The sequence below is a fragment of the Orcinus orca genome, chromosome 1 (assembly GCF_937001465.1).
Source record: "Orcinus orca chromosome 1, mOrcOrc1.1, whole genome shotgun sequence".
NCBI lineage: Eukaryota > Metazoa > Chordata > Mammalia > Artiodactyla > Delphinidae > Orcinus > Orcinus orca.
In genome coordinates this window covers 170,203,337-170,229,610 of record NC_064559.1, presented here as the reverse complement: position 1 = coordinate 170,229,610, position 26,274 = coordinate 170,203,337, and the positions used below count along the sequence as shown (strand labels likewise).

Here is a 26,274-nt window from a genome sequence, read left to right as displayed (position 1 = left end):
GAGGGGAACTTCCTCAATGGCATAAAGAATATCTACAAAAAAACCTGCAGTAGCATTATACTGAATGGTGAGATTCCAACATTAGTGAGAAGATTTTCCACTGAGATAAAGAACAAGGAAAGGATGTACCCTCTCACCACTGCTTTTTAACATTGTCCTGGAAGTCCTAGTTAATACAATAAGACAAGAAAAAAAAATAATTAGGGGAGAATGGACACACATATATGTATGGCTGAGTCCCTTTGCTGTGCACCTGAAACTATCACAACATTGTTAATCAGCTATACTCCAATATAAAATAAAAAGTTAAAAAAAAAGAAAAGGAAATCAAAATTATACAGATTGAGAAGGAGGAAATCAAACTGATTTTGTTAATAGAAGACATGATTATCTCTATAGAAAATTCAAAAGAATCAACAAAAAAACCCTCCTGGAACTAATAAGTGATTATAGTAAGATTGGAGGTGTTAACATACAGTGTTAACATACAAAAGTCGACTGCTTTCCTATATAACCAGCAATGAACAAGTGGAATTTGAAATTAAAAACACACTATCACTTAACATTAGCACTCCTCAAAATGAAATACTTAGATACATACCTAATAAAATATGTATAAGAACTATATGAGAAAAACTACAAAATTTTGATTAATGAAATCTAAGAAGAACTAAGTGAATGGAGAGATAGTCCATATTCATGGATAGGAAGACTCAATATTGTCAAGATGTCAGTTTTTCCCAACTTGATCTATAGATTCAATGCAATCCCAATGAAAATCCCAGCAAGTTATTTAGAGGTTATCAACAAACTGATTCTAACGTTTATATGGAGAGGCAAAAAGACCCAGAATAGCCAATAGATTATTGAAAAAGAAGAACAAGTTGGAGGATTGATGCTACCCAACTTCAAGACTTACTATAAAGTTGCAATAATGAAGACAGTATGTTATTGGTGAAAGAATAGACAAACAGATTAATGGAACATAATAAAAGCCCAGATAGTCCCACATAAATATACTCAACTGATCTTTAACAAAGGAGCAAAGGCAATACAATGGAGAAAAGATAATCTTTTTAACAAATAGTACTAGAACAACTGGACACCCACATGTGAAAAAATGGATCTAGACACAGGCCTTACACACTTCACAAAAATTAACTCAAAATGGATCACATCTAAATGTAAAATACAAATATATAAAACTCCTAAAAGATAACATAGGAGAAAAATCTAGATTATTTTGGGTTTGGTGATGATATTTTAGATACAATCCATGAAAGAAAGAATTGATAAGCTGGACTTCATTAAAATTAAAAATTTCTGCTGGGCGGAAGATGCTTTCAAAAGAATGAAAATACAAGCTTCAGACTGAGAAGAAATATTTGCAAAAGACATATCTGATAATGGACTGTCCTCTAAAATATATAAAGAACTCTTACAACTCAACAACAAGAAAATAAACAACTCTTTTAAAAAATAGGCCAAAACCTCAACAGACACCTCACCAATTAAAATATACAGATGGCAAATAAGCATATGAAAGGAAAATTTAAGGGAAATGGAAATCAAATAACAATGAGATACTACTATGTACCTATTAGAATAGCCAAAACCCAAACACTGACAACATCAAAAGCTGGTGAGAATATGGAGCTACAGGAACACTCATTCATAGCTGGTGGGGATGCAAAATGGTACAGCCACTTTGGAAGACAGTTTAGTAGTTTCTTACAAAACTAAGCACACTTTTACCATACAATCCAGCAATTGTGTTCCTTGGTACTATCCAAATTAGTTGAAACTTATGCTCACATAAAAGCCTGCAAACATACTGTTTGAGGGAATGTAAAATGGTACAGCTACCGTGAAAAAACAGTATGACAGTTCCTCAAAAAATTAAACACAGAATTACCATATAATACAGCAATTCCACTCTGGGTATATAATCAAAGAATTGAAATTAGGGTCTTGAAGAGATATTTGTACATCCATGTTCATAGCAGCATGATAGTAGCTAAAATGTGGAAGCCACCCAAGTGTCCATCAATGAATGAATGGATAAGCAAAATGTGGTATATACATATAATGGAATATTACAGCAGTCAGCCTTAAAAAGGAAGGAAATTCTGCAATATACTATACCATGGATGAACCTTGAAGACATTATGCTAAATGAAATAAGCCAGTCACAAAAGGACAAATGTTGTATGATTATACTTATATAAGATACTTCGAGTGGTAAAAATCATAGAGACAGAAAGTAGGATGATGATTACCAGGAGCTGAGGGGAGGGGAAAAAGGATAGTTATTGTTTAATGGGTAGTTTTGGTTTTACAAGATGAAAAGCATTCTGGAGACGAACGGTGGTAATGGCTGCAAAATATTATGAACGTATTAAATACTGAACTGTACACTTAAAAATGGTTAAGGTGGTAAGTTTTATGTTAAGTGTATTTTACTACAATAAAAAAATTGGGAAAAACCCTATACGTAGATATTTATAGCAGCTTTATTCATAATTGCCAAAACTTGGAAGCAACTAAAACGTCCTTCAGTAGATAAATGAATAAATCAACTGTGGGACATCTAGAGAGTGGAATATTATTCAGTGCTAAAAAGAAATTAGTTATCAAGCCATGGATAGAAACGGAGGAACCTTAGTTTTCATTTAAGTGAAAGAAGCCAATGTGAAAAGACTACATGCTGTATGATTCTAAATATATGACATTTTGGAAAAGGTAAAACTATGGAGTCTGTTAAGAAATAAGTGGTTGCCAGGGGTTAGGAGCAAGGGAAGAATGAATAGGCTGAGCACAGAAGATTTTTAGGGCAGTGTAACTATTCTGTATGACACTATAATGGTAGATACACATCGTTATACATTTGTCTAAACCCATAGAATGTACAACACCAAGAGTGAACTCTAACTTAAGCAAGGATTTTGTGTGATAGCTTATCAATGTAACAAATGTACCACTCTGGTGCAGGGTGTTGATAATGGGAGAGGCTATGCATGTACAGGGGCAGGGGTATATGGTAAATCTCTGTACCTTCTGCTCAATTTTGAAGTGAACCTAAAACTGGTCTAAAAAGATAAAGACTATTTTAAAAAATCTGGCTCAACAGAGGGTACTAGATTTTCATATCGGCTTCTGCATTACATCTCCTGCTGTCAGAGAAAACCAGAACCAGACAAGTTAAAGCAGTGAAAGCAAATTTTATTCAGGACCTATTGCAAAAGGGGAAGAGAAACCTCAGTATAGAACTGGACTTCACTCTGTATTATACAAAAAGGACAAGTGGGGATTTATGGGCAAGGACTAGGGTGGGAGAAAGTGGATGGAAAATTACAAAAAGGAAACATCAGAGTTAAAAGGGAATTCTGGCTAAACCCATCGATAGGATTTCTGCTGAAGGCAGGCCAAGGTGGTCAGATACTGAGGGAGGGGGATTCTGGCTAAACTAACTCAGCTAGAATCTTGCTAAAACTGGAATAAGTGGGCTAAGCACAGAACCCAAGGTTAAGGCCTTGAGGGCTTAGAGGAGCTTGACTAGAGTTGGGTCTAGGAGAGTCTTTGTCACTTCAATAGTCTTGGTTACTTTTTTTATTTAAAATTATGTTTTGTGATTAGATCACACTCTCTGGTCTACAGGACACTTCCCAAGGGTTCTTTTCTAAATCTGGATTAGGAAGAAAGATCATTGAATAACTACTTCCTTACAAAGATACATGTAGATGCTAAAGGCATTCAAGGTAAGTCTTCCCCCATTTTCTTGTTTTTATACACTGAGAAAGGAATATCAGGCTGAAAAAACGTTGTAGTTCCCTCCCACAACCTAATAAATGCAACTGGTATATAATTCAAATCTTGGCTTTACCCCTGAATAGCCATGTTTCTATTCCTATAAAACAGGAATGTCAACATTAACTTTTCAAGGCTCAGGCTGATAAATGGAAGTTATGATTTTATACATATATATATGTATATATATATATACACACATATCTGTTTATATATATGAATTATGTTAAAATATTCACATATGTTATATAGATATACACAATATAATACAATAATAGATCCCGTTTATTTTACATAGTTATATATATTCCAACTAAGTGAAATAGAGGTCAGCTACATGAAGAAGGTAGTATTTAAGGAGGGTCTTAAAGATAGTTGGATTTCAACAGAAGGGAACAGCATGGCAAAAGATCAGAAGTGGAAAAGCACAGTGAAAACTGAGGGCATGGTAAGTAGTGTGATATGGCTGGAATATAGGATGCCTGGTTTGAGTCAGAGTCATATGGGAGATTAGGATGGGACCAAATGGTTCAAGGCCTTAGTGCCATGCTAAATTTCTGAACCACAAGTCTATGAATGCTCTCTGATTACATTTTTCATGGTAGTAGTGTGGAGAATGGATTGACGGTGCAGAGGCAAGGGCTTCATTAAGAAGTTGTCGCAATAGTTCAGAGGGGACAAGGAAAATGGCAATAGGAGAAAAGAGGCAAATGCCTGAAAATTTCCTCCCAAATAATTTTATTTGTCCAAGCCAGAGAATTAAGTAATGATTCTTGGGGATGTGTGAAAGATTCTGATAAAAAACATGGCATTAGGGATACGCCTATTTAGGTGGGAGCCATTAATAGGAAGGAAGGCAAGTCTTGGAAAAGAGGGTAAATAGCAAACTGGTTATATTTAATATGAGATATGAGTGCATTTAAATAAAATATGTGATTTTATAGAATAGGGACTCCAAAGTTAGAGCACTTAGGCCCATGCCAGTTTGACACTGTTCTGCTTCCAAGAATCCTTTCTGATCCTCACCCAATGGTCTAATCACTCCCTTCTGTGCCCTCTAAAAACCTTTGGTAGTGGGTGACAGAAGAACTCATCTGTTTACTTGTCTTCCCATCTGGATTCTGGGCTCCATCAGGAACTAGCCAGGTTTCCCTAGTGCCTAGCATAGGGTCTAGAGAAAAAATTAAAAAATCAGTAAATGATGAATGAAAGAAATGGAGTCAAGACCCAATTTTAGTCTCTTGTTGAATGAATGACTATTAGGAGCATTCTCATCTTTCTTTCCTTCCTTTACATACATTGCTTCTTGAGCTCTTTGTTCATTCAACCAAGAATAAAGCCTACACTGCCTTAGCAATGTGCCAGGCCTTGCACAGAGGAGGTACAGATGATTCAGCTTGATCAGCCTGTGACAGAGAGAAGCTCAGGGACTGAGAGCACAGAGGAGGCAACTAACCCAGACTGGAGGGTTAGGAGAGGCTTCCCAGTGGCACCAAAGTTGAGTCCAGGAAGACAAGTGGGGATAAAGTTTAGCTTAATGGGAGGTATAAGGTCAGGAGTGGGAAGAAGTGAGTTTCTGTCAGAGAAAAAATATGGGTAAAGGCCTCAGCCAGAGGGAATAGTCCTCTAGATAACTGAAACTACTTTATTTAGACATCCTAGAGTTTAGAATATGCAGGGAACAATGCTGCTAATGAGATAGGAGAGGTAGCCAGATTTGTAAACAATTTAACAATTAATACTTAGTCATAACAGCATTGGGAAGCCATTGAAGGTTTTAAAAGGCTTAAATTCCCCCTAGGGGAATGACATGATCATATTTACATTTAAAAAAGGTAACTCAACTGTACAAATAGTGGATTGAATGGGAGCAATGGTGAATGCAGGGGAAAGAGTTCAATGTATTACAGTAGAGAAGTGATGGTAACTTGTACTATGGTGGTGGGAATGGAAAGAAATAGAACAATTGGTAGAAGAATCTTTCTGGCTGTGATGTAGGAGGTTTAGGAAGTAACTGGGGAAGTAGGGAAGGTTCATTAGTGAGTTTGGACTCTATTCTGAAGGGATAAATGGTAAACCTTTTAACATTTTAATCATGGGAGTGATCCATTCATACACGGGTTTAAAAATAGATCCCTTGGCTGAAGGTGGTGAGAAGACTGTCAAAACAGCGCACAGGTAAGAGCTGAGACAAGCGAGGTGGGCGCAGTGCGTCTGGGGAGGCACGGGAGACGCAGGATTGGTTTCGGAGTCACGTCTCAGACTGTCAGAGAAGCAGAAACTGACGCAGGCCCAGGAACAGCTGCTTAGGACTGGAGAAGGCGAGAGAGGCGGGGTGGGGGGGGACGCGCAGCTGAGAGCCGCCCACGCCTCCCAGCGCCGGGGGCGGGACCAGAGCACGCACGGCGGCGTGACGCAGGGCCGCAGCTGGCCTCGTTCTGGCCGTCGCCGCCGCTTTCAGGCGGAGTAGGATGAGGCCCGCGGCTGCAGCTCCGGCGTCGGCGGGGGCAGCAGCAGCTGAGGCAGCAGCTGAGGGAGCCTCGACGGCCGCGCCCCCCGCTCCTGACCTGGATTAGGCCCAGCAGCTCCGTGGCCGCCGCCGCCCCGCGGGGGGGCGGGGTGGGGAAGTGTTTTGTCTCCCCGCCCCCCCCCCCCACCGCCGCCGCCGCCGCCGCCGCTGCCGCCTCGTAGGAGGCTACCGCCGCGACCCCAGGGAACCCGCGGCCCAGCCTTAAGCCCCCAACCCCGGGGGCTGGCATGAGCGGCTCTTCGGCGGCGCCGGGGGGCGGGTTAGCCGTCGCCGCCTGAGCCCCGGCCTGCCGCCCGACCCCACCTCGCTGACCGAGGCAGACGGCGGAGCGTGCGAACGACCCCGCTACTGCTTTCTTCCTCCCCTAGATCACACACCCCAGCCCCGGAAGATGGGGAACTGCCTGAAGTCCCCCACTTCGGATGACATCTCCCTGCTTCACGAGTCTCAGTCCGACCGGGCTAGCTTTGGCGAGGGGACGGAGCCGGATCAGGAGCCGCCGCCGCCATATCAGGTAGGGGAGGGTGTGTGTTGGGCAACGGGGGTGCGAGGAGTAGAGGCAGCTCTGGCTGAGATTGTGGGATCTTCGGGGCTGTCACTGCCCCTGGCCTGAGGAGCACTGACCCCCTTAGGGCTGGATGTGAGGGTGATTGCTTCCCACCCTCAGGATAGGGGGAATCCTTCACCTCCCCTCAAGCACTGCGTGGGGATGGTACTTGTCCTTGAGTTCTGGGATTCGAGTATGTGTGATATCCCCTTGGCCTGTGGCTGGTGGTTAGATGGTGGAGTTTGGAAGTGATATTTTCCTGCCTTTATGCCTGAACTGTGAGGTTTGGAGGTGATTTCCTCATCGCATCGCCAGCTGGATTTTGGGTTCTGGATAGGTCGTTACCCCCTCCCCCCCCCCCCCCCCCCCGTTTATACTTTCAAGTGTGATCATCCTCTCCTCCCTCCTGTCTGTCTGTATTCATTGGATCTGGTAGGCGTTCATTTCTCCCTCTGCTTGGGAGATTTCCAAGTAGTGATTTTGGTTCTAGCAACATCGAGTTACTTGTTTTTATATATGTTTATATTAATTTTTAATCCCTCCTTTTGCTCCACCCCTATGACACACCTTTTAAACACGCTGACTTAAGAGAACTTGCTTATCTTGAACTTTGGAAACCTTCAAACCTTACCTGAGAAATAGCTTATGTTACTCGTGGTTCTCCCTTTGTATCAAAGACTTGTCTTCCAAATAGCTTCACTGCTTTTTGTACAGCAATCAGCAGCTCCAGATATCTTTACACAATTAATAAAGAGCTAAAGACTGCTTTAGAAAACTCAAAATAGATATGCAGCTGTTATAATCCGTAATATATATAAACCTTTCCTCTACTTTTTCAATTTTAAATAATGGTGATTAAAAACTTTTTCCCCAGAAGGGCTTGGATAGTTGTGGCTTAATTTTTTTCATGAATGGGGTTTAATTTTCAAACTGGGCAGTCTCCTTTGTTGTTTCATGTAGTGACATCATTATCTAGTGTTATTCTTTTCTCATTCCTATGTAAATCAGTGTCTCACCACACCAGAAAAACCTGATCACATATGCTGGTTTTCTGGATAAAACCCTTCAGGGGCCTTTCATATATGCCAATAAAGTCCAGTCTTTTAATTGTGGCATAGAGAAGTCTCCATGATTTCTCTTTCACATTCATATTCCAGGCCTATCAAATACAACAGCCTGTTCACACATCTCTGCCTTAGCTCCATTTGCCCCCTCTGGAGCCCTTCCCCCAAGGTCAGCAGGTGAACAGCGTAATCCTCTTTGAGGACTCAACTGTATCTGAAGTCCCTACATTCCCCTCCCTCTCGCCCTGAATCCATTACTTCCTTCTTTGTGTCCCCCCTGAAGGAAGTGTCCACACTTTCATAAGCAGCCCATTTAACACTTGAATGTTATCCTTGTTTAGTTAGATGTGTGTCTCATTCTTGAGGCATTTCCCTCCTTCTCCAGTATAAGCTGTATGCAGGTAGGGACCCTGTGTTTCCTGTTTGTTGTATACGCAGCATCTGGCTCATAGTAGATGCTTAGTAACTGGAGTGAGTGAAGACTGTAAGCCCTTGAGAACAGGGACTATGTCCCCCTTGCTTAGTGCAATTTCTGGCACATAAGCACTTAAATGTTGAGTGAATTAATGAATTTGAATTCAGTTTTGTAAATTTACACACCCGTTTCTTCCAAAGAATTGTCACAAGGGAAGTCTCTTAAAAAATCCAAGCTCAGTCTAGATGTTTTTCTGAGTCTTTGAAGCAAGTAAATAGTTTATATTTCACTCTTGGTTTCCTTCATAAATGCTATAGGACAGTGTGCTTATTTCAGTTTCATAAGCAAATTCTTTTAGAAGTATGAGTTTTTATTTCAAAATCTCCTTGCATGTTCCCTAGCCCCCTTCTAGGCAAGTCAAATATCTTTGACTTTCTACACTCTTTCTCTTATATCCTTATGATAAATACAGTGTTAAGAATAACTTCTTTAGAATTTATGTGAATTGTATTTGCCTTTTCCAGCAGGATAAGATGATAAGAGAGTTTTTTTGGTGTCATGAAAGAACGTTTTTTGAAACATGTTTGTGACAGCGGGAGTTTTTTGTGGTTGCCATTTCCTGAAATGAACGACCCAGATACTGATATGCAAATTTGGCATCAATTTGAAAGAAGTAATTTCTTTAAAGATAGAAGCATAAAAAGAGAAACTTTTGTAGAAATTTGTCTTACCTGAAGGAATTGAAGTTTTTAGGAATGTAAATCAGGTGATCTGAGAAACACTAATCCAAGGTAAATGATTTATATTTTCAGTGGATAGAAGTGACTTATTTTTTTCTTCAAAAATAGTGTATAATTGACAGAGCTACAGAAATATTGGCTTATTTCCTTAAAGAATAGTCTCAGTTACAGTAGGATTTTTAAAAAATTCATGGAGGGAATAACTGATTATAAAGGAACACACTTGGTATTTCTCTGTAGTGAATGGTTAAAAGAAAAGATGTACAATGTATCTATATGCCAAGAGCTCTATATAAAAAACTTCTGTAACATCCAGTTATTTCTTATTAACAGGATCTGAGATTTGTTTTATCTATTTATGCTTAAATGTAAGCACTGCACTACTGTGGTCAAAGTTGATGGGAAGTACATATTTCTCTCCTGGGTTTCTTTTGTAGCCTCCTAACTGGTCTCTCTGCTTTCACCCTTACCCTCCCTTTAGTCTATGCTTAACCCATCATCCAGAGTGATTATGGTAAAACAGATCATGACACTCTACTCAACTTTCTGTGGATCCTCATTTCGTTCAAAGTAAAAGCCAAATTCCTTAGTGTCCCATAAACCCTACATGATCTATACCCTCTGCTCCCATACAGAGCTCTTATGACACCTCTTACTACTCTGCCCTTTGCTGGCTTCCTCTGGCCTCCTTGTTTCTAGGATACTCCAGGACCTTTACTCTGGTTTTTTCTGTGCCTTGAGTACTCTTCCCCCAGGTATCATCATGGCTGACTCCCTTACCTTCAAGTTTTTAGTCAAATGACACCTTCTTACACCCTCTCTGACCACCCTATTTAAAAGTGCACTTGCCTTGGCACCCTGGAATTCTCGCTTACCTTGTTCTATTTTTTTCCATAGCGTTTATCACTTTCTAACACATTGTCTTTACTTATTATATTTATTGTTTATTATCTGTCTCCTCCTGCTAGGTGGTAAACTCCCTGAGGAAAGGGGAGTTTTTAAAAAATTGTTGTTTCCCAAGTGCCTAAATAGTGCCTGGCACACATTAGGCAGTCAGTTGTTGGTTGAATGACTGGATTTCTTTTAAATGATTTAATATATTTATTTTGAGGCAAGTGCAGTAGAATGTTTTGTAAGAATTATGCACATTCCTAGTGCCTTTTTCCTTTATAATGGATCATTTTTAAGGACTCAATCCTAAAAATCAAATCCCAATAATATTAAATATAGGCATTGGTTTAAAATAATTATTGATAAAATAGGTTTTTTCCATCTTGTTTATATTCTATAACAAAATGTTTATTTTGTGAGAAAGAACTTAAATCTTTGTCCTTAAAGAAATTGGAGGGAAAAGGTTAGAGCTTTTCTTGAATTAGAAGGTAAAAAACAAATTTGGCACGTCGTCTACTCTTTCCTTCCTGAATGTTTAAAAAGAATACAGAGGAAATCTGCCCATCAAGGGCAGTCTTAGAAGGGTTGTGAGAGGGAGGATAAGTCATGAAAGGCTGAGGAATGAAGGTTGATAAGAGGAAAGGGCCAGGTAGGTAGCCCAGCTTTGAAAGGTGTAAGTGAACAGATTGAGAAACCACTAACTAGTCACTCTAAAACCCCCATTTCTCATGACTAATTTGGGAGTGGCACTCTGTTAAATTAATATTCATCGACAACAAAAAAGCACTTTACAGTACTTTAATCTGAATATATATATACATATATAAATAAAGTGGTATCTCTCACTTTTGCAGTAGTTATATAGTTTGAGATTTACTCATCTCTTCCTTCTGCTGTGCACTTTGTGATTAATACATTTGAGATTTTAAAATGAGAAGAAAAATTATTGGTAATACAGCGCTGAGTGCAAGTATAGCTCTGGTTTTGGAGTCAGATGGGTCTGAGTTCATATCCTGGTTCATATCACGTGTAAAATATGAAGAGAGTTTATCAGATTATGTTGTGTCTTGAGGAACTTCTTTCACAAATAACAAAACATAACATTCTGGATATTTCAAACTGACTGAAGGTTACTTTTTTTTTTAAGGCTTGGTCTCTCCTATAGAACTCATTAAAAGTAACCCCTCTCATTTAAAGATCTAGAATATAAGAAGATACTCATTTTTAAGCATTCAGAGCTTTAATAGTAATAATAACTTGTTTTTCTGGTATCTTTATGAAGTTAAGTTCAGGTAGTTAATTTTTTTTTTTATGTATTAGTGTTTTGTTTACTATTTTGTTGGAAATTACCTCAGTGTATCTCACCTATCTTGCTCTTATTAAACAAATTATTTAACTTAAAAAAACTCCCTTTGTGTGAAATTTTATCCCTCCCCTGTTGAAATTTTACCTTTTCATTGAGGTGCAGATCAACTCCAACCTCTTTAATAAATCCTCCACTGACCATTTTTTTCCCCTTTCCTGATTTCTTCAAGTGTAGTATTTTCTGTTTGTAATATTTATCTGGAAATCATGTATTATCTTATTAGCTCTCGGTGCTTTAACATTTATTATTTTTCCAGATTACCGTTTCCTTAAAAGTGAGAATGATGTGTTAAGATTTTAAAAGTTTCTCAGTGGAGTGGAATGGTACCTTACACATTGTAGACACCCGGTGTCTAACTTAGAACTCTGCCTTCTCCCTCTTACACTGTCACCACTGGAACTGAGGTCTTCATGACCTCTCACAATTACCTATTTGATGTCTCCTCTTCCATGCATTTCATCCCCAACCATTTATTGTTCAGTAAATTCTATCCAAATCAGCTTCCCTTGCCTCTTAATCCTTAATGATTCTTCCCGACTCATCACTGAAGATCTGTCCTAGCATTCAGAGTTATGATCTGGCTTCTTTTATACTTTTCCAGCTTTTCGTAGTCTTATATAAAACCTATACTCTAGTCAGACTGAAGTTTGCTATGTTCTGTATATGCCTTCTGCTTTCCAGCCTCTGCCTTTGCTCATTCTATTCCTGTTGCCCAGAATACTCCTCTTTATACACTTCTTTACCCTTCCTATTTGATTTTAATTACTCCTCTTTATACACTTCTTTACCCTGCCTATTTGATTTTAATTATTTATAACAATGTTGCCTGTACCCTACTAGAATCCAAGTCTGATGATTCATCTTTGCATTGCTAGAACTGTGCTTTTCACATAGCAGGCACTCAAATACTTGAGTAAATGTGAAAATCAGTTATTGTGTTTTTCTGTGAGTGTGAAGTCTTAACGGTTGTTCGATTCTTTATAAATTGTTCCCAGAATCCTGTGCTTTAGTGTTTGGCTTTTGTACTTTAAAGGGTTCTGCTATTTTTCTCTCCCACATTAACTATTTTATCTGACTATATTCACTTTTGTCCTGTCACTTCTAATTTATAATGTGCGTAAGCTTTGGGAAAGTTAATCTGTTTACCTTGTTTTCATTTGAGTTTGGTCTGTGTTCTGTGTAGCTCAGCTTGCCTCTTCTTTTTTTTAATAACTAAGCAAATATCTTTGCTTATTTATTTGTAACCATTGTTACAAGGGTTTTGTTTGTTTATGCATGATCTACCCCTCTGGATGTCCTTTAATTAAGGCTGATTCTTTGCCATTAAGAATGTATGAGCACCTTTAAGAGTAGGACAGTCTGTGTGTCAGTTTAATTCTAGAGCCAATTATAGGGTAACTTGAGAAGATAGGGGTAATGAGTACTTGGTACATAAGGTCTGAGAACTTGACTTTCTTAAAATATTTTTTAGTTAGCACTTTCTAGGATATATTTTTGTAAAATTTAGATCTTTTAAAAATCATAATATAATACTTTAGGTAGGAGGGGATTTTTTTTAAAGATCTTAATTTTATTTGGTTCCTTCTACATAGAAAAATTGTCACAGAATGGCTACTATAGGTTTTCCCTGACTTCTTTTTCTTCAACTTGTACCACTTCTTTCTGTCTTTACTGTCTCAGCCAAGTTCAAAATTTCTAGAAATGAGGAAGGAAGTGAAAAGAGGATGATTGTAAATACAGTTGGAATTAGATGTTGTATTTCTTTGTCATCTTGCCTCAAGCCATTTCTGAATGTAATTATCTTCTGTGTATTACCTTTTTTCAAGCAAAGAGTTAGGGATTATGTGTTTCTGTCCTGTATCAACAGATTATTAAAAAATAGGCTGTAACAAATTTCCAGAAGTTGATTCCTTGTCAGTAACTTTTAATATAGAATTTAACAAATATTTATGATATTGTTAACCTGTTCAGTATTCAGGATTTTTGCAGTTGTGATGTAAATGAAATCAAGAGTGAGGTGGTAAAGATACTAAAGACTCAGAGTGGAAATGTGAGTGAAAGATGTGAGGAAAAGCTAGCGCATAGATAGCCAAAGTGTGTGTGTTTTTAATGGCAGAAGAAATTGCTACATGCTGTTGAAAAGTAAAGTGATAAGGGAGAACTAAATATATTTTCTGCTCTTGGAGAATCTGCCTGACCTTTTGGTTTTGATATTCAATTTGACTTTATGGTATGTTGCTTTTCAAGTCTTAGAAGAGTTCCTTATTGTAACCAATTAAAAATACTTTGAGTTCATTTTAATATGAATGCACATATACCTATCTTTTAATTAAATAGCCAACATGGAGTGTGCTCCCAGGGGCAGTTGAGTAATTATCTTGTTACTTAATCCAGAGAGCATACAGTAAGGTAAGTAAGGGATATGAAGATGTGGGAATGAAGAAAGCAATCCTCCAGATATATTAGTTCCTAAATTTATTAAAACTTTATGAATTCTTATGAAGCTGAATGGCTTTAAGAAGAATGAGACTTTTATAATTGATCCAATTAGTTAAAATTACATGTAATTTTGTATAACAATTTAATTCTTACATATGTGGCAAAAAAAAGCAGTTTACCATAAACTGAATGGCAAGGCTTTAAGGATAAAAACCAGGACACTTGATACTTCATTTCTTCTATCGGTCAGCAGGTATGTGTTGGGCACCAAGGTGAAAGGAGAAATGAGTCCTTTACCCTTAAGGATCTACCACTTTAAGGAGGCAAGATTAATGTATATACATGAAGCATTTATTCAGTGTGAAACAGTATAATCAAGTATTAAACTTGAGACTTTAAGTTGGAGGATCAATTTATGATAGGGCAGTGGATCACAAAATAACTCTTTAGCTTCTGAAGACATCAAATGATGAACGTAAATGTAAAAAATAATAAAAGCAAAAGAGCTGCCCTGATTAAACTATGAGTTGGGGAGCTTGGAGCTGGAAGAATAATCAGTAGGTGGTGAGCATGAATTTAGAGGAAGTTGTATAATGTTGTACAGTTAAAGTATAATATGTGTGTGTGTGTGTAAAACCTTTATATTGCTTATATACAATAAAGAGTATATCTTTAATAGTATAAATAACATCTTAACTATATAGTCCGGTGACCTTTTACATATTATAACCACCATCGAGATATAGCCAATATCCAACCCCCCAAAAGGCTCCCTCATATCTCCTCTAACAGTCAATACCCCTTCCCCAAAGGTAACTACTGTTCTGACCTCTTACCACCTTCTGTTTGTTTTGCCCAGTTTTGAACTTAAATAATTTGTTCAGCATTGTTTGTGAAATTAGGTTATGATGTTCCATATTGTGGCAGTAGCTCATATTATTTTTCATTGCTGTAGAGGATTCAGTTGTATAAATATACTTTTAAAACCCATTTTACTATTAATACATATTTGGGTTGTGTTAGTTTTTGACTGTATGAATGTGCTGTGAACATTTTTTAAAATATACGTAAATACCTATTTGGTTTATATTCAGGAGTGGAAATGCTGGGTAATGGAACAGGTATATATTTAGTTTTTCCCACAATATTTTATTATGGAAATTTCAAAAACAAAGAGAAGTTGACAGAATTGTTTGAATACCCATATTCCTACCATTTAGACTGTAGTTAACATTTTGCTGTATTTGTTTTAACACATACCCTGTCCCTTTATCAATCCATCCTATTTTTGGATGCATTTCAAAATAAGTTGCCAAAGTGGTTTCACCAGTTTACACTCCTATCAGCTATATACGAGAGTTCTGTTTGCTCTGCATCCTTACCAGCACCTGGTATTGTCAGTCTTTTATTTTAGGCACTCTGATAAGTGTGTAGAAGTGTTTCATTGTGGTTTTAATTTGCATTTCCCCAATGAGAAGTGCATACCAGTATGCATACTAATATGTGGTCTTTTGTCGCTGGTCTCTTACTGTTTTCAAGATTCATCTATGTTGTAGCATGTATCAGGACTTCATTTCTTTTATTGTGAAGCATTTCATTGTGTGGATCAGCCACATTTTGTTTAGCCATTCTTCATTGATGAACATTTGGGCTTCCATTTTTTGGCTCTTATGAATGCTTTTATAAACATTTGTGTGCAAGTTTTTGTACAGATATGTTTTCATATCGCTTGGTTATACACTTCCTAGTAGAATTGCTGTGTCACATAATTCCATGTTTAACCTTTTGAGGGACTGCCAAACTGTTTTCCAAAACACTTGTAGTATGGTTTTACATTCCCACTAGCAGCGCACAAGGGTTCCAATTTCTGCACATCATCACCAAAACTTATTATCTTTTTTTTTTTTAATTATAGCCATTCTAGTGCCTATGAAGTGGTATCTCATTGCGGTTTGGGGTTTTTTTTTAAATTAATTAATTAGCTTATTTGTTTATTTTTGGCTGCGTTGGGTCTTCGTTGCTGCACGCGGGCTCTCTCTAGTTGCAGCGAGTGGGGGCTACTCTTCATTGCAGTGCATGGGCTTCTCATTGCGGTGGCTTCTCGTTGCAGAGCACGGCCTCTAGGCGAGCGGGCTTCAGTAGTTGTGGCACGCGGGCTCAGTAGTTGTGGCTGGCAGGCTCTAGAGCGCAGGCTCTAGAGCGCGGGCTCAGCGCACAGGCTTAGTTGCTCCGTGGCATGTGGGATCTTCCCAGACCAGGGCTCGAATCCCCTGCATTGGCAGGCAGATTCTTAACACCGTGCCACCAGGGAAGTCCTCATTGTGGTTTTGATTGCATTTCCGTAAAGGCTCATGTTGAGCATCTTTTCACGTGCTTCTTGGCCATTTGTACATCTTTGGAGAAATGTCTATTCAGATCCTTATTGAGTTGTAAGAGTTCATTATATATTCTGATCCCTTGTCAGATATGAGATTTGCAAGTTTTCTCCTGTTTTGTGGACTGTCTTTTCACTTTTTAAAAATTAATTTTTATTGGAGTATAGTTGATTAACAATGTTGTGTTAGTTCCTGCTATACAGCAAAGTGAATCAGTTATACATATATCCACTCTTCTTAAAATTCTTTTCCCATATGGGTCATTACAGAGTGTTGAGTAGAGTTCCCTGTGTTATACAGTAGGTCCTTATTAGTTATCTGTTGTCAATCCCAATCTCCTAATTTATCCCCTCCCCCGTTCCTCCTTGGTAACCATGAGTTTACCTTCCTTTAAATCTTTATGTCCCTTCCTCTTAGTTAATTACAGACAGAGAACATATATGACATGAATAATCCTTCCATTGAAAGCGCTCAGAGAAAGGGTATGAAGTGGTATTTTTCAGAAGAACATAACATTACTGGGAGCAGACTGACAGCTGTTTTGGTGATGAGAATTTCAGAATTTTGGACGAATGAAGACAGTGATAGTCATCTACTCTGAGACTGTTTTAAGACTGTTGTCAGAATCTTTGGAAGCGAATGCAAACAAAAAGCCAGTAGATTTTGTAATTATACCCTATAAAGCTGTTTTCTGCTTCTAGAGACCCTAACAAGCATACCCTGTTAAATTTCATATTTTATTTGTACTTTTCCATCATTTCTGCAAAGAAACCTTCAAATATCATTATTAGATCTTTGTGAGTGATCTCTCCTGCTTGTTCCTACAGATAGCCTAGTTTGGGGGGGGTGGTTTAATTTTTATGGGAGTATAGTTGATTTACAATGTTGTGTTAGTTTCTGCTGTAGAGCAAAGTGTATCAGTTATACATATACATATATCCATTCTTTTTCCATATAGGTCATTACAGAGTATTGAGTAGAGTTCCGTTTGCTATACAGTGTCCCTATTAGTTATCTATTTTATATATATGTGTATATGTCAATCCCAATCTCCCAATTTATCCCTCCCCCCTTTTCCCCCCTGGTAACCATAAATTTGTTTTTTATATCTGTGACTCTGTTTCTGTTTGTAAATAAGTTCATTTGTAACATTTTTTTAGTTTCCACGTATAAACGCTATCATAAGATATTTGTCGTTCTCTGTCTGACTTACATCACTCAGTGTGACAATCTCTAGGTCCATCCATGTTGCAAATGGCATTATTTCATCCTTTTTTATGCCTGAGTAATATTCCATTGTATATATGTGCCACATTTTCTTTATCCATTCCTCTGTTCATGGACATTTAGGTTGCTTCCATGTCTTGGCAGTTGTAAATAGTGCTGCAGTGAACATTAGGGTGCATGTATCTTTTCCAGTTATGGTTTTCTCCGGATATATGGCCAGGAGTGGGATTGCTTATCATATGGTAGCTCTATTTTTACTTTTTTAAGGAACTGCCATACTGAATCTAAAAAAAAAAAAATGTCTCTAACAAACCTAGGGGCAGTACAGGAATAAAGACACGGATGTAGAGAATGGACTTGAGGACATGGGGAGGGGGAAGGGTAAGCTGGGACGAAGTGAGAGAGTAGCATTGACATATATACACTACCAAATGTAAAATAGGTAGCTAGTGGGAAGCAGCTGCATAGCACAGGGAGATCAGCTCAGTGTTTTGTGACCACCTAGAGGAGTCGGATGGGGAGGGTGGGAGGGAGATGCAAGAGGGAGGGCATATGGGGATACATGTATACATATAGCTGATTCACTTTGTGATGCAGCAGAAACTAACACAACATTGTAAAGCCATTATACTCCAATAAAGATGTTTTAAAAAAAAAAAAGGAACTGCCATATGTTCTCCATAGTGGCTGTACCAATTTACATTCCCACCAACAGTGTAGGAGGATTCCCTTTTCTCCACACCCACTCCAGCATTTATTGTTTGTCGATTTTTTGGTGGTGGCCATTCTGACCGGTGTGAGGTGATACCTCATTGTAGTTTTGAGTTTCATCTCTCTAATAATTAGTGATGTTGAGCATCTTTTTTTTTTAATTAATTAATTTATTTATTTATTTTTGCCTGCATTGGGTCTTTGTTGCGCATGGGCTTTCTCTAGTCGTGGTCTTCATTGCGGTGTGTAGGCTTCTCATTGCGGTGGCTTCTCTTGTTTCGGAGCACGGCCTCTAGGCGTGCTGGCTTCAGTAATTGTGGCTTGCAGGCTCTAGAGCGCAGGCTCAGTAGTTGTGGTGAACGGGCTTAGTTGCTCTGTGGCATGTGGGATCTTCCTGGACCAGGGCTCGAACCCACGTCCCCTGCATTGGCAGGCGGATTCTTAACCACTGCGCCACCAAGGAAGCCCTGTTGAGCATCTTTTTGTGTGCTTTTTGGCCATCTGTATATCTTCTTCGGAGAAATGTCTATTTAGATCTTCCAACAACCATTTTTCGATTGGGTTGCTTTTTTTTGATATTGAGCTGCATGAGCTGTTTGTATATTTTGGAGATTAATCCCTGTTGGTCACTTTCTTTACAAATATTTTCTCCCATTCTGTGGGTTGTCTTTTTGTTTTGTTTATGGTTTCCTTTGCTATGGTCTTTTCACTTTCTTGATGGTGTTACTTGAGCACAAAAATTGCTAATTCTGGTGGATCCAGTTTATTTTTTCTTTTGTCACTTGAGCTTTTGGTGTTGTGTCTAAGAAAATTTTGCCTAACCCACATTCACAAAGATTTACTCCTGTGTTTTCTTTTAAGAGTTAATTTTTGTGTGTAGTGTAAGGAAGGCCCCAGATTTATTATTTTGAATGTGACTATCCTATCAGAGCACCATTTGTTCAATATTTCCCCATTGTTGTGCCCCAAATCAATTGTCCATTAAGTGTTAAGTATTTCTGGACTCTTCAGTTATGTTCCATTGATCTACATGTCTACTCTTGGCTTCTCTTGTTGTGGAGCACTGGCTATAGGCATGTGGGCTTCAGTAGTTGTGGTGTGCGAGCTTTAGAGTGCAGGCTCAATAGTTGTGGCACACGGGCTTAGTTGCTCCGCGGCATGTGGGATCTTCCCAGACCAGGGATCAAACCCGTGTCCCCTGCATTGGCAGGCAGATTCCTAACCACCGTGCCACCAGGGAAGTCCCTACATGTCTATTCTTTTTTTTTTTAATTTAAATTTTATTTGTTTATTTTTGTCTGTGTTGGGTCTTCCTTGCTGTGTGCGGGCTTTCTCTATTTGCGGTGAGTGGGGGCTACTCTTTGTTGCAGTGCATGGGCTTCTCATTGCAGTAGCTTCTCTTGTTGTGGAGCATGTGCTCTAGACACCTGGGCTTCAGTAGTTGTGGCACACAGGCTCAGTAGCTGTGGCACATGGGCTTAGTTGCTCTACAGCATGTGGGATCTTCCCGGAGCAGGGATTGAACCCGTGTCCCCTGCGTTGGCAGGTGGATTCTTAACCACTGCACCAGCAGGGAAGTCCGTACATGTCTTTTTTTTTTTTTTGCGGTACGCGGGCCTCTCACTGTTGTGGCCTCTCCCGTTGCGGAGCACAGGCTCCGGACGCGCAGGCTCAGCGGCCATGGCTCATGGACCCAGCCACTCTGCGGCATGTGGGATCTTCCCGGACCGGGGCACAAACCCGTGTCCCCTGCATCAGCAGGCGGACTCTCAACCACTGCACCACCCGGGAAGCCCTACATGTCTATTCTTAATGCTAGTCCTACACTAGTTTTGCAGTAAGTTTTGCAATCAGGAGGTGTGAATCTTCAGACTTTGTTCTTATTATTCAACATTATTTTGGCTATTCTTAGTCCCTTATAATTCCATATGAATTTTGGGATCAATTGTCAATTTCTGAAAATAAACCAGCTGGGATTTTGATAGGGCCACATTTAATTTTTTTTTAATGAATCTACACTAAAATATTATTATCCAAAATCCATAGCTTGGTGTTGTATACTCTGTGAGTTTGGACGGATGTACAATGACATGGATTCTCCGTTATGTATAGTATCATACAGAATATTTTGCCTGCCTAAAAAATCCTCTGTGCTCCACATGTTCATCCCTTCCTCCTAACCCCTGGCAACCACTGATCTTTTACTGTCTCCACAGTTTTTCTTTTCCAGAATGTCATATATTTAGAAGCAAACAGCATGTAGCCTTTTCACATTGGCTTCTTTCACTTAGTAACGTGCAATGAAGTTTCTTCCATGTTTATCCATGGCTTAATAGCTCATTTCTTTTTAGCACTGAATAGTATTCCGTTGTCTTGATGCACCACAAGTTTATCCATTTACCTACTAAAGCATATCTTGGTTGCTTCCAAGTTTTGGGAATTATGATTGAAGCTGCTGTTAACATCCATGTGCAGGTTTTTGGGTGGATATAAGTTTTCAACTCCTTTAGGTAAATACCAAGGAGCATAATTGCTGGATTGTGTATGGTAAGAGTATGTTTGGTTTTGTAAGAAACCGCCAAACCGTCTTTCAAAGTGGCTGTGCCATTTGCATTCCCACCAGCAGTAAGGGAGAGCTCCTGTTGCTCCATCCACATCTTCACCAGCATTTGATACTGTCAAGTGTTTTCAGTTTTCACTGTTCTAATAGGTGTAAGTGGTGTTTTTGTTTGCTTGTTTTAATTTGCAATTCCCAGTGCTTCTCAGTGTCCGCCTCTACCCCCTTAGGTGAAGAAGAACAGAATGCTCTGGCATATATCAAAATGGTTCCTTTCCCACTCCTCCTCTTGGGAGCATGAGGGGAATTTTTCTCTGATACTCACTGGGAGGACCTGGCAAAGCTCATGGAAATAAAACTTACGAATTGACTGTGGGGTCCCCCTGGAGTTTTTAACTCAGACTTGTTCACACTGAACCCCTAGTAATCATACAGTCCCCAGCAGAATTACAGTTCAGGTTTTCCTACCCCAGCACTGGTTCTGCTGACAGGTTTCTGCTCTCGTAAGTTGTGATTTTCTGTATCCGTCTGTCTCTCAAGTTTTGGGGTCAGCAGTTTGCTCTCTGACCTCACATCTCTGACCGATCTAAGAAGAGTTGTTGATTTTTTTGTTAGGGTGGTGTGGTGACTTCTAAGCTTACATGCTAGATCAGAAACTGGAAATTCTTGATTTTCATAATAATTATATGAAAGTGAATGTTATTCTCATCTTATAGATGAAGAAATAGGTTTAGCAGTAGAGCTAGTCAGCTATGAGAATTGAGTTTTAGATGGTAGAGGTAATTGCACAGTGTGGCAGAGGACTAGTAGAAGAATCAAAATAGATATGGTAACACTGGATTTGACTCAAAGGCAGTCATGGGGACCTGGGAATCCTTTTCCAGTAGAGTGAATCTGTCAGAAGAATGGAATATTGGAATGAAGTGGTTTATATGTAATAATTGAGGTAATGAGACTCCTTTCTAATAAAGTGGGTCTTCTAAAAATATCTCCTAAATCATATAAAGGTAAGTTTCATATAGCACAGCAGTGTTCTGCTAAATTGATAGAAACGTCCCTGTGCATAACATCTATTTTGTCATTTGAAAATACACACCACTGTCACTCAGTAAAATGCTAAAATTAACAAAGTGTGTTTTTGGTGTTCCAGTGTCCTCTTTTCTGTCCTCAATTGGTGATTCCCCTTTCACCTTTCTTTTCTCCCTTAGGTGATCAGGGCTCCCTGTCTAACCTTTCTCTCTCAAATCAAACATTGTACATTTGCCATTAATTGATATTAAGGCACCAATTCCTGATTGAGGCTAATTTATAGTATAGTGTGAATGTGTTTTATTTAGCATTATCTCCACTAGTCATTTGTATCCTAGTTTCTTGCCTTTTACTGTGGTTTTTTTTAAAATTTATTTATTTATTTTTGGCTGCACTGGGTCTTCATTGCTGCACGCAGGCTTTCTTTAGTTGTGTCCAGCAGGGGCTACTCTTCGTTGTGGTGTGCTGGCTTCTCATCGCGGTGGCTTCTCTTGTTGCGGAGCATGGGCTCTAGGCACAAGGCTTCAGTAGTTGTGGCTCGTAGGCTCTAGAGCGCAGGCTCTGTAGTTGTGGCACACAGGGCTTAGTTGCTCCGCAGCATGTGGGATCTTCCCAGACCAGGGCTCGAACCTGTGTCTCCTGCATTGGCAGGCGGATTCTCCACTGTGCCACCAGGGAAGCCCTGTGATATTTTTTTAAACATAGAAGTAATAGAAGTAGATTTGAAGCTTAAGAGGGCCCTGAAGCCATAGGTACTGATAAGTAGTCTGTTCAGGGTAATGAAGGAGCAAGGAGACTTAAAAAACAAGACTTAAAAAGATGGGTTATTGAAATCACACAGGAGAATTGAATGGATCCAGTTGTAGAAAGTATAACTGCAATTAAATTTAAGTGAAATTTTCCAATTCAAACAGTTTATTTTGGATAGATAAGTTTTGGATAGAGACCTTCTAAAATATGTTTTACATTTTTAACTTTTTTTTTATTCCAGAACACTGTCTTTGGTAACAGTGTCTTACTAAGACTGATTCGCAGCTGGGTCTTTTCAAACTTCACAATGCTCCCTTTTCATTCTCACTCCTTCCCCCATAAATCACTGAAATACTGACTTATAAGCAGATTTTCATCTCATTTTACTGATTCAAAACATACTAGAAGGATTAGTTTATTATTCTCTGTAGGTGATAGAATGGTGCCCCAGAGTCTTATTATGTAGGAATATTTGTGTTACTGAATGAAATCTGTTCTGCTTTTAATTCTTTTCTTTTTTTTTTTTTAATTTATTTGGTTGCACCAGGTCTTAGTTGCAGCTCGCCGGATCCTTAGTTTCGGCTCTCAGGTTCCATAGTTGTGGCTCAGCAGCTCCTTAGTTGCGGCACTCAAGCTCCTTAGTTGTGTCATGTGAACTCTTAGTTGAGGCATGCATGTAGGATCTAGTTCCCTGCCCAGGGATCGAACCCGGGGCCCCTGCATTGGGAGCGTGGAGTTTTATCTACTGCACCACCAGGGAAGTCCTTCTGCTTTTAATTCTTGTACCAGCATTTTATAATTTTTTTTCTCATTGTCTTCCCACTGTCTGATGGTTCTTCATCTGCTGTTAATGCAGCTCCCCTTATAGTAACTCTTCTAGTATTCTGCATATCGGAAAATCAGATAATTAGGCTTGTCATAATATTTCCTAGCAGCTGCCAGTAGAAGAGAGCCCAGAGGTAGTACCTATGAGTAGAGCAGCATTTTTGTTTGTGAATAAACTGTTTGGGGATTTGTATATATGGGCACCTTGTACTTTTTTTAAGGTTCAAAAAATTAGTTTTAGAGTTTCCATTGCAGAAATTTGCTTAAGTAAATAAAGTTGATTTTAGCAGGAAGTCCATATATACATGAGTGTAGAGAAATAGAGAAAGGGAAGAAACCTTCCTTAATATTGAGGTAAGCTTATCAGTATTTCATTTTTCACATACACCTCCCATCCCCCACTGTGTTTCATTATCTGGAATTTTCTCTTGTTCCTAGATACTGTTTCTCAAAATGCTTTATATTTCTTAAAACGTGCTTTAGTTACCTAGGACTTCTTACATATAAATTTTTAAACTCGGTGTAATCTTTATATTGATGAATACTTACGCTTAGGTCCACAGATCCTTATAGGGTCAAGAATAGAACTGTATTTCAGTGTAACTAATTTCCTTGGTAATCTTATGTATCCATTCAAAAGCACTATCTGAGAAGGAATCCATGACTTTTCATCAGATTGGTAAAGGTTTCCATGCCACAAAGAAGGTTAAGAATCCCTGAGAGGCAGTCTCTGAGTTGCAGGTAATGAGCTCATATCTCTGCAGCCAGAAACCGCAAAGCCTTTGGGGTTTGAGCCACAGAGTTCTGATAGGTGTGTGGTATAGGTATTCAGTTAAATTTTGCTGTTGCAACACTGTTAGGTAAATTATCAGACCTCATTTAAGATTAGGTAGTGTGAAATAGAGCCATTTTAAAATGGCTGAAATTCTGAAACCTATTGAAAGTTAACTTGAAGTATAATTTCTTAGTCATAGATGAAAAAAATTGAATCATAGGAAAACAGTAGTATCATAGTCTCAAATAGCTTAGACCATGGGTTCAGATATATTTTTGGCAACTCAAAATAGAAAAAATACATTTTATACCATGTTTCAGTTTGTAAAAACGGAAACAAGTTTCATAAAACAGTGTTGACCCTTACTATTATATATTCTGTATATTCTATTTCATTTTCTAAAAAGTCCTAGCTTTGACCCTCTAAAACTTATTTTACAGTCCACAATGGTCATGACCTGCAGTCCAGAAAAAGACTCCAAGATATTGTACCAAAAAGATAAGATTATGAAATACATTTAAAATATTTTTTATGTCTGGCATTTCAAACAAAATCCCTTAGGAATTCAAACTTGCCTCTCTAAAAAGAGCATTTTGGAGAAGTGGGTACATGTTTGTACCCTGGGAATAGTCATTAAGATGCTTGTGCCAGGTTCTTTACATTTATTATCTTTATTAAGGATTTTGGACTTTATCCTAGAACAGAGGAAAGCTAGCCAGTGAAGGATTTTAGGTGGGGTTGGGAGGGGGGTATTTTTAAAGAAGGACTCTGAGAACAAAGAGTATATATACTATTTAGGAAGCCACTGCATTAGCAGATATTGTTAGCTAGGGTGTTGGCAATAGAGATGAAGAGTTATAGATGAATTCTATTGATATTTGAGAGACAAAAACAGCAGAACTTAGTAGTGGATTGTATGGTAAGAATTTTTCCAGGAGATTGAGATATAGAAACATCAAGAACAGATTATTTTGGGAGAAGATCGGCTGTGAAGCAGGGGAGGGGTATAGGAATAGGGCAATAATTAGATGTGGAATCGATGGTGGATTAGTTTGTTTTAATGAGAAAGACTTATGTTTATAAGCTGATGGGAAGGATGCAGTGAAAAGAAGTTGAATATGGAGAGCAGCAAAAATCTGTAGTATAAGGTTTCTGAGAAGGTGGAAGCACATGGAATCCAAACAGAGGTAGTAGGGTTGGCCTACACAAAAGAAAACAATCTTTAAATTTATTTTTTAATGATTTTAAATAATATATTCATATGGTCAAATTCTAGAAAAGTATGGATGAGACATCTTATTTGTTCTGTAGCCACTCAGTTCCACATCTAATAGGCAACTGAAGTTAATGTTTTTTGTATATCCTTCAAGAGATTTTATACACATGCAAACAAATACAAGTAGTCCTCCTTGACCCCTTTACACAAAAAGTAGCCCGCTGCACAGAACAATTCTGCATGTTGCTTTTTTTTCCACACTGTATCTTGAAGCTGTTTCCCTATCAGTACATAAAAAGCTTCTTTCTTCTCTAGGGCTGCATAGTATTAATTGTGTGTACTGTTATTTATTTAATCAGTTCCCTGTTTGATGGACATTTAGGTCATTACCATTCTTTTGATAGAACCTCTATTTTAACAAGATGAAAACACTAACTGGAGATAGGTGCACATGTGAGCAGGACTGTATGTTTGACTCTAAAAGTTAAGTGGTCCAAATGATCTGGATACAGAGAGCTAGGTGGTCCATTTTTGGGCCAGCAGACTGAACTTTAATATTCAGGTTAAAGAGCTGATGTGTGGAGACTCACTTGGTCAAATAAGCAGGAATTAAAATACCACATCTAGGGAACTCTTGCCAGGTCAATAAACTAGATGGAGGTAAGGGAGTCACTAGACCAAAGTTGGAGACAATAGCCAGGAAAACTCTTTAAACTACATGTTTGTCAGTCAAAAGTCATTTTCAGAAATCACCTTTTGATAGTGAAGAATTAAGACTATTTTTTGGTAGCCTCAAATTAGGACCCTCCATTCAAGGTTAAATAGATCTAGCCCATCTGAAGTGAAGGGCAAGGAGTCCTTTTTAGGGCAAATACTGCGTTTTGGGTTCAGAAGCTCTATGAGAAGGCATTACTGCCTAATTTCCAAAGAATTTCAGTTTTCTACTGTTGTTTTTTATTTATAGAATGTGTAATTTTAACGTAAAATAGAAAAATGCATAAGTCTAAATT

General features: G+C 38.6%; 1 protein-coding gene across 1 annotated transcript in view; it reads left to right on the top strand.

The window, feature by feature from the left end:
- The first annotated feature begins 6,698 nt into the window (after window positions 1-6,698).
- Window positions 6,699-26,274, top strand: part of RNF11 (ring finger protein 11) — a 38,190-nt gene continuing 18,614 nt past the window's right edge. The window contains exon 1 of the mRNA XM_004273872.4: window positions 6,699-6,851. Coding sequence (XP_004273920.1) covers window positions 6,729-6,851 — 123 coding nt within the window. The 5' untranslated portion in view covers window positions 6,699-6,728. The remainder of the gene's footprint in view (window positions 6,852-26,274) is intronic.